The 8,877-nt window shown below is 48.0% G+C and overlaps 1 protein-coding gene across 2 annotated transcripts; it reads left to right on the forward strand.

The window, feature by feature from the left end:
- Positions 1–143: 143 nt before the first annotated feature.
- RPUSD3 (RNA pseudouridine synthase D3) lies at positions 144–7,836 on the forward strand. Of its 2 annotated transcripts, XM_026016973.2 has the most exons (9): positions 144–294; positions 606–745; positions 1,737–1,781; positions 1,916–2,015; positions 2,754–2,861; positions 2,941–3,025; positions 3,247–3,370; positions 5,710–5,849; positions 6,617–7,836. In XM_026016973.2, the coding sequence occupies exons 1-9, from the start codon at positions 170–172 to the stop codon at positions 6,806–6,808; spliced, it is 1,059 nt and encodes a 352-aa protein (XP_025872758.2). In that variant the 5' UTR covers positions 144–169; the 3' UTR covers positions 6,809–7,836. The 2 variants fall into 2 exon arrangements, with proteins under 2 accessions (XP_025872758.2, XP_025872759.2); XM_026016974.2 differs by lacking the exon at positions 2,754–2,861.
- Positions 7,837–8,877: the final 1,041 nt, after the last annotated feature.

Genomic DNA, 8,877 nt, shown 5'->3' on the forward strand with positions numbered 1-8,877 from the left:
ATTTCCCCAAAAGCACAGACACGTGGTACAGCACCTTCTTCCTGGGCCAAGGCAAAGCTCCACCCCTTACCGCTCTGAGCCAGCCTGCTGGCTGATTGACAGGCAAGCCGACCAACCAGCGCGCTGTGGGCGGGGCCGGGCGGCGGCGGCGGGGAAGGCTTCTGGACACATGCGCACTGTCCCCGCTCCAGAGATGGGTGGCTGTCGCGTCCTGGGCCAGGTCTGGGGTGGCTGGCGGCGGGGGCCAGGGGTCCGCGCAGCGTCCAGGGCCGCAGGCTCTGGCACCGAAGCCCGGTGATTACGTCTCCCTCCGCCCCTCCGTGTGGGTGGGATGGGGAGGGGCCGGGGTAAGGTGTGCAAGGGATCTGGAGTTAGGAAGGCATGGGACCCGCCCCTACCGTGTGACCCTCAGCTACTCCCTTGGTGTCTCTGAGCTTCGGTTCCCTCCTCTGCAAAATGGGGCCAGTTGTACCTGAATTTTCCGTAAGCTCATCCAGGCATTCTGAGGCATGTGTAGGAGGTGGCAGGATTTAAGGTGTGTGGAGATGAGTGGACACACCTCAGGGAACGAGTGATCTTCCTGTTGCTTACCCTACCTTTTTCAGACATCAGCTGCGACATCGAGGATCCAGCAAACGGTCGGGGCCCCTGGGGGACCAGCCATTCCCAGGGCTGCTGCAGCTAGAGAACCTCAGTCGGGAGGGGCTGGTTGACGCGCTGAGGGCAGCCGTGGTGGACCAGAAAGGTGAGGGGTGGGAGGGGAGCCTGCCGCTCAGAGCCTTCTCGGGCCGACTGGGCTCCCGACCAAAGCTGTGGGGGTCATATCCGGGTTCTGTCTCCCACTAGTGGTGTGACCTGGAACCAGCCACATAATCTGAGCCTCAGCATCCTGGGGATAGGGGTGTGAGGGTGCAAATAACTACAGAGCCTTGAACGTAGTAGGCACTTGGTCATAGGAATTGCTATAATAAATTTATCCTCCGCCTGGGTGGCTCAGTGGTGAAGCGTCTGCCTTCAGCTCAGGGCGTGATCCCAGAGTCCCAGGATCCAGCCCCACATCAGGCTCCCCTTGAGGAGCCTGCTTCTTCTCCCTCTGCCTATGTCTCTGTGTTTCTCATGAATAAATCAATAAAATCTTTAAAAAATTATTTATGGACAAAACACAGGCTTTGGAGTCAGATCTAGGCTCTGGAATCAGCTTGCTGTGTGACTTTAGGAAAATTTCTGTGAGTCTCCAGTGATTTATTAATTTTCTCAACTATTTATTGAGCATAGGCTCTGTTCGAGGCATAACTAGACAGTGCCGAACAAGATAAATATGGTTCCTGCTTTCAGGAAGCCAGTATTTTAGTGGGAGAAATGGATTAACTAGGAAATAAATGAACAAGGTACTTATACTGATCGGTACTATAAATAAAACAGGACTTTGTGACCGTGTGGCAGACATTAGATTGGGGATTCAGGCCTCTCTGTAGCAGTGACATTTGAGCCAAGATGATATGAAAGAGCCAGACGGGTGAAAATCTGGGACTGAGGAAACAGCAAGTATAAAAAAAGCCTAAGGTGGCAACAAGCTTAGTATATGCCAAGGACAGAAAGAAGTTCAGTTGAGGATGTGGTTGATAATTCATGTCTGAGAGCTGTAACGGGCCACAAGATAAGCCAAATTAAAAAGTATTTTATAAACTCTAACTGCTGCTTCTGTGTCACTGATGCTCATGTAATGTATGTTCCAGGACCTCTTGTGACGCTGAATAAGCCACCCGGTCTACCAGTGACAGGTATGGGCTGGAGGAGGGGATGCAGTGGAACAAGGTTTGAGGGCTCTGAAGGTCGAGATAAGGAAAAGAAGGGGGTGGTGGCAGGAAGCCAGAGGCCTCTGAGAAAAACCTATACTTCTTTTTCTTTCCCCCAGGAAAACCAGGGGAGCTGACCTTGTTCTCTGTGCTGCCAGAGCTGAGCCAGTCCCTGGGGCTTAAGGATCGGGAGCTCCAGGTTGTCCAAGCATCTGGGAAGTAAGTGGTGGAGAGTGATAGGAAGGTAGCGGGACAGGCCTCCGTCTTGGGTGAGGGAACAGTTGCTTGGGAGTAAGCTGAGACATTTTTCCATAGGCTGGTTTAGGATCACAGAGGAAGGATGCAAGGAAAAGGAGGGAACGGACAGATCTGGGTTCAAATCCGTGTGCACAAACTGTGATCTTAGGCAAAGCATGAAGCCTCACTGAGTCCCAGTTCCCTCAATCATAAAATAGAGCAAATCATACCTATGCACAGCAAATCATACCTATGGAGAAGTGCAGTCACTTCTCCAAACCCATGATCATGGCAGGCATTGCTAGTTGATCCATGATATTCTTTCCTCCAACTGCCATCAATTAGAGCTGGTACTTGAGATGAAATGTTTCTGAAATTCCACAAACTCATAGACTCCTGGGGAATTTAATTATGAACCAATGTATACAAAATTCCTATTATAGCGCCCAGCACATTGTAGACATTCAGCAATTGGTGGTAATTGTTATGACATTTGGCTGTGAGCTCCTTGGGGACCGAGAGAGGATGAAAAACACATTAAATTATGTAGTCTTATTACCAAACATGAAGAAGTCTGGTTTCTCAAGAGGAAGTCTGGGTTATAGTACCGGTGTGACCACCTTGGTCTTAAGGACATCGGTGTTCCTTCCAAGGGGTCTCCCTTTTTTTGTGGGTGAGCCCAAGGGACTTTAACTTTTGTGATTTATCCTCTTTCTCCAGAGAGACCTCTGGGCTTGTACTCCTCTCCAGCTGTCCTCAGACAGCAAGCCACCTCCAAAAGTTCTTCATCTACTCACGGAGAGCCCAGAGACCCACAGCCACCTACTGGTGAGAGGTGGTGGGAGGCTCCCATGGCAGTAGGGAGGTCCTGGCAAGTCACCTTGTGACCTCCTCCTGCTTTTCTCAGGGCTATCACCGATGGGATCCCAGCTACTTCTGAGGGGAATATCCAAGCAGCTCTGAAGCTGGAACACATTGATGGTGTTGATCTAGTGAGTCACAGTCTGGGAGGGAACAGGAGGGGACTTTCCAAATATATTATCCCTACAAAGGAGTCAAGGGTATAGACTTGGGGTGGCTGGCTTTTCTGTCCCCTAAAACAGGCAAATGACCACTGCTTATACCATGGCTCCATCTGTTGGAGGCAGAGAGGGTCTGGGTATAACTGCCAGGTGTGTGAAGCATGTTTATTCTTGGGGGGCTGACACTGCAGGTAATTCCAGTGAAGTCTCCATCCCGAAAGGACTTCCAAGAAGGTGTCAAGAGTACCCTCAGCCACTTCCATGTGGTGGCCATGGGCTCTGGCTGTGCCCTGGTCCAGCTGCAGCCACTGACAGGTGGGTCCCTAGCCAGCCTTCACAGCTGTATTTGGCTGGGGGAGGAACGGGGGGGGTGGGAAGAAGGTGGTGGCATAAATGGCAGCGTGGGGAGCACTGAATGGAGTCTAAGGGTCAAGGTAGTCAGGCCCAGCTGGAGGAGGCAGCACTTCTGCTGTATCAGACTGATGGTCATTCCTTTGTAGCCCATCTATTTTTTTTTTTCTCTTACTTGTTGGTCTCAGGATTTTCTCTTTGCCTTTGGTATTCTGTGGTTTCACTTGCTGAATCTAGGTGTGTGGGTTGAGTTTTATTTATTTTGTTTGGAATTCACTTTGCTTCCTGAATCTGAAAATTAATATATTCCAGCAATTCCAGAAAGTTCTCTTCCCATGTTGTACCTCTTGCATTTCCTCTATTCTCTTCCTTTTCAAGGCCTAAGAGATGGGTCTGACCTCATTCACTGGCTAGGTCTCTTTCACATTTTCGTATTTCTTCATCCCTGGTGCATTCTGGGTAATTTCTTTAGACCTATTTTCCAGGTGAATAATTTTATGTTCGGTTGGATCTAATCTGCCGGGTCAGCCCATCTGTTCGCTGTATTTTTCACTTCTAGTATTTCTATTTGGTTGTTTTACAAGTAAAAATGGCATTTAAAATATATATAGCATTTTTTTCTCATACTATTTGTTCTTTTTTGTCTTTAGTCAAGTAAAACATAGAGATACTGTATTTCTATATTTTCATTGTTGGAAATTCTGGAGGGCCTAATTCTATGGTGTTTCATGCTGGGTAGGTTGTTTCATTGCTCTTTGTTTTTTTTTTTTTTTTTAATTTTAATTTTTATTTTTTTAATTATTTATTTATGATAGTCATACAGAGAGAGAGAGAGGCAGAGACATAGGCAGAGGGAGAAGCAGGCTCCATGCACTGGGAGCCTGATGTGGGATTCGATCCCGGGTCTCCAGGATTGCGCCCCGGGCCAAAGGCAGGCGCCAAACCGCTGCGCCACCCAGGGATCCCTTCATTGCTCTTTGATTCAGGATTGTGACTTCAGGTTCAGCTGGACCTTTATCTGTGGAAATCTTTTGTTGCCTCACTGTAGGTAGGGCCCTAAAGAAAAGTTCTGCCTTTGCTTCTGCCAAATGCCCCAGAGCTGTCACTACTTCAAGATCTAAATATTAATGTCTCAGCTGGAAGTTCACAGGTCACTCTAGTATTGAGTCCCAAACCCATGTGAGAACAGGCTCATGTGTGAATTTTCAGAGGAACTTTTTCATTCCCCTTGTCCAAACCTAAAGTAATCATCTGCCTTCATCAGTGGCTGGCTTTTCCTCCTGGTCTACTCCTTCACTGAAGATATAGCCCCTCTAGGTCTTCATTTGGGTACCAGAGCTTCATCCTTGGCCCCAAGGTAGCTATTTAAACCCAAGGCTCCTGGATACCAAGATTTACAGCATCCCTAGAATAGGTGAAAAGGCTCTTGTGTACTGTTTTCTGTTTAGATTTAGTCTTGGAGACTTTACTTCCTAAATATACCCAGCTGCATATTTAAAAGGATGATTATTACATTTTTCTGGTATTTCTAGGTGGTTTATAGCAAAAGAGTTTTTAGATTATCCAGTCCACCTTATTGCCAGACACAGAAGGAGAATAAGCTCCTAGGTTTGAATCCCAGCTTATGGTGGTTAGGCCAGTCACTTCTCTTTGAGCTTCAGTGTTCCTGTAAGATGGGAATGATGATAGGACCTGCCTTATCGGGCTGTCATGAGGATTTAAGAAATTTACATATGTGAAGCACTTTGTACCATGCCTAGCACATAGCCCCCCATTTCTCTATTTGTCAAGTTTTCCAAAAACCTATCCAAATTGGTGTAAGCCACAAACAGGGAATGTATTGGCTCACATAACTTAAAGTTTAGGCATAGTCTGATCTAGAGGCTCAGAGGATGTCCTCTGGAAGTTCTTTCTTCATTTCTTCTTGCCTCCTGCATGTTGGCATCTTTCTCCCACAGGCTTTCCTCTGGTGAAGGTAGAGATGGCCAGGGGCTCCAGTAGCTCCGGGCCTGTACCCCACCAGGAAGAAGCATTCCTTATTTCTAGTAGCTTCAACAATAAATTCAGGGCTGTATCTCTTCATGAGCAAATCCCACAGGCCAGGTGGACTGATGGTTATGACCATCCTGACTGGGTCTTGCATCCTGCTCTGGAGGCAGGGTTAGTTGCATGGACCTCTCTGAAATCACCGGATCTAGGAGTGGTGGTGTTTCCCCAGTGAAAGGAGGAGGGATGATCTTGGGGGGGGGGGGGGACAGAAACACCAGCTACCCACCATATATCCTATATCTCCTGTCCCCCAGTATTCCCCAGTCAGCTCCAGGTACATATGGTACTACAGCTCTGCCCTGTGCTTGGGGATCACACATACTCCGCCCGCGTGGGCACTGTCCTGGGCCAGCGCTTTCTACTGCCAGCTGAGAGCACCAAGCCCCAAAGACAGGTACCCAAACCTGCCTTCCTGCTGTTTTGGGGGGTAGGCTGTGGGATGAGGGTGGGCAACACCTTCAGACATTAGCTATGAAGTCTGGGACGGAATGGCAGCCCTCCTGGCTTCCAAGGCTGTCTTAGCCCTGTCTTACTGTGTGGCCTTGAGCAAGTAACATCCCCCTACTTGGGCCTCATTCTGCCCATCTGTTCAATAAGGGACTTGAACTGACTGATTTCTCAAGGCCCTTCTAAGTCTGCTGTTCTTTAGGTCTCTTTGGTATGAGGGGTAAACACAGTTGTGGGTGTTAGCATAACCCCAAAGTATGAGTTTAACACAGTAATTTCCCTCCACATTAAATCTAATTCATGGGAGTGCGGTGGGAATGGGCTTTACTCCAGTCACTCAGGGACCCAGGCCATTGCTATCCAGCCAGCAGATAGAAATAGTACAGTGTAGGTCCAGGTGGGAAGTTTTCGTGAGCCAGGTCTAGAAGTGGCGTATTCTTGCACTCCTGTTCCATGGCTAAAACTATCACATGGCCTCACCCAACTGCGAGGAGGGACTCAGAAATGTTTAGCTGTGTGCCAGGTGGAAACTGATTTGGTGAACCCTAGCTGGTCTTTGCCATAGTATGACTATGTGTATGTGTTTGTGTAGAGGAGAAATGAAGAACTATGGACACGGAGGGAGGAAAGGAGGAGGTACCTCTTACTTCCATTTTGGTTAATACTGATTGGAACTCAACCTGGCTGAATGCTAACATGCCTCTTCCACCCCAGGTCCTAGATGAAGCCCTCCTCAGACGCCTCCGCCTGACCCCCTCCCAGGCTGCCCAGCTACCTTTGCATCTCCACCTGCATTGTCTCCATCTTCCAGGCATGAGGCCCAGGGAGGCCCCCATGAAGCTTCTAGCACCTCTACCCCCTTATTTCTCCAGGAACCTACAGTGCCTGGGGCTGCACCAGCAATAGTCCTCCTTCTGTTCCTTCTGTTTCCACTGGAAAGCAGTGGGGATGGGGCCTGAGGAGAATGAGGGCAGTGCCCAGCATGCAGTAAGGCCATGCTTGCAGATCCTGGGCTCTGCGTTCGGACAAACTTAAGATCACAGCCTGGCTAGGCCACTTGGCCATATGGTGTTAGGCAAATGACTTCACCTCTCTGGACATGAGTTAACAGAAGTACCTACCTCATAGTATGGTTTTGAGGATTTGCTGAGGAGGTAAATGTTTATCATGGAGGCTGCTTTCTGCTGAGTTCAGTATGTGGTCTTTTATTTGGCTGTTTCTGTCTCAATTCTAGCTGAGAGGAAATGTTTGATTTTTTGTTGTTGCTGAACTGTAGTAAAATACAACCTGTGTATTTTCTAGGTTGCCCATTTTGGGCAAATTTCTAAGTGAACAGTTCAGTGGCATTAAGTGCATGCACATTATTGTACAACTGTCACATCACAACATCTTGCAGAACTGAAACTCTGTCCCAGTAAACACTGACTTCCCACCCCCTTCCTCCCAGCCTCCAGTAGCCACCACTCTCCTTTGTCTCTATGGATCTGACTACTCTGGGGACTAGATCTTTCACTTTAAGTTATGAAATCTAACAAACATACGAAGAGTACATAAACAGCTCTGTGATTTAAAGAATAATTACAAGGTAACACCCATATAACTACCACTCAGGGCACGAAATAGAAACATGCCTCTCCTTCCTTGTTAGGGTAGCAGTTCTCAACCCTGGCTCTACATTAGAAGTCCCCTCAGGAAGCTTTAAGAAAGCCCCTTCCCTGTGATTCTGCACCCCATTAATCAGTCTAGGCTGGAAATTCCAGCATCAATCTTTTTTAAAGCTCCTGAAGGGGTTCTATTGTTCAGTCTAGGTTGGGAAGCCCTCCCCTGACGTGGGAACTTTCCTGGCTTAGGTTTTTCCACATACATATGGACCCCTAAACAATATATTTTGTTTTGCCCTATTCTGAAGTTTCCATAAATGGAGTCATGCTATATATATTCTCTTGTGATTTGTTCTTGTTCCACACTGTGAAATGTGTCTGTGATGGGTTTGAATTCCAGCGCAAGACTAAAACAGTTTATCCCTTCTATTGTTTTTACCATTCAGCTGTTAGCACAACACTGGTGTGACCCAGTCTGCATTTCCTGGTTCAGTTATACAACAGTTGCTGGCAGAGTAGATGTATCTTCACTTGACTAGCATATTAGTTTCCTAGGACTGCTGTAACAAATGACTACAACCTGAGTGGCTTAAAATGACAGAAACTGATTTTCTCAGAGATGTTTTTGGAGACCAGAAGTCTGAGATGAAGGTATCGACAGAGCCATGCTCTCTGAAGCTTGTAGGGGTGAATCCTTGTCTCTTCCAGCTTCTGGTAGCTGTGAGGCTTGGCTCATGGCTGCATCACACCAGTTCAGGCCCTGTCTTCATATGGTCTCCTTGTGTCTCTGTCTTCTGGCTCTTACAAGGACACTTGTCATTGGACTCAGGGCCTACCTGGACAATCCAGAGTACTCTCACCTCAAGGTCTTTGACTTACATCTATGAAGACAATTTTTCCAAATGAATTTATTCACAAGTTCCAAGCAGATGTATCTTCTGGGGGCAGGGAGGCTACCATTCAACTCACTACAACTAAGAAGTCCCAGAGGTTTTCAGACGGGTGTGGCTGGCTGGATATTTCCTTTCTAGGCAACTGTCGCCCCTTGCTGAGCAAGGGACAGACCAACTCCCTCTGGAGAAGGGCTGGTGTTTAGGCATGGCCCATCCTCCCCATCTCATGTTATAAATCTGACCCCCGTTAGATGTCACTCTGCTGCCATCCTGGCTTCTCCCCTGCGCTTGGGGCTTGGGGATGTCCAGTGGCGAGCAGTCTGGGAATGTGTCCTAGTTTTCTCACTGCTACATGATCTTGGGCAAGCCATGTCTCCTCATTCAGACTCAGTTTCTCCTCATCCACAAAGTGAGGCTTATTCCCCCCAATCCAAGGATCAGAGGTGTCAGAGAATCCCTGCATAGGAAGCCCCACATCTGC

Source organism: Vulpes vulpes, chromosome 9, assembly GCF_048418805.1.
Source record: "Vulpes vulpes isolate BD-2025 chromosome 9, VulVul3, whole genome shotgun sequence".
Taxonomy (NCBI): Eukaryota; Metazoa; Chordata; class Mammalia; order Carnivora; family Canidae; genus Vulpes; species Vulpes vulpes.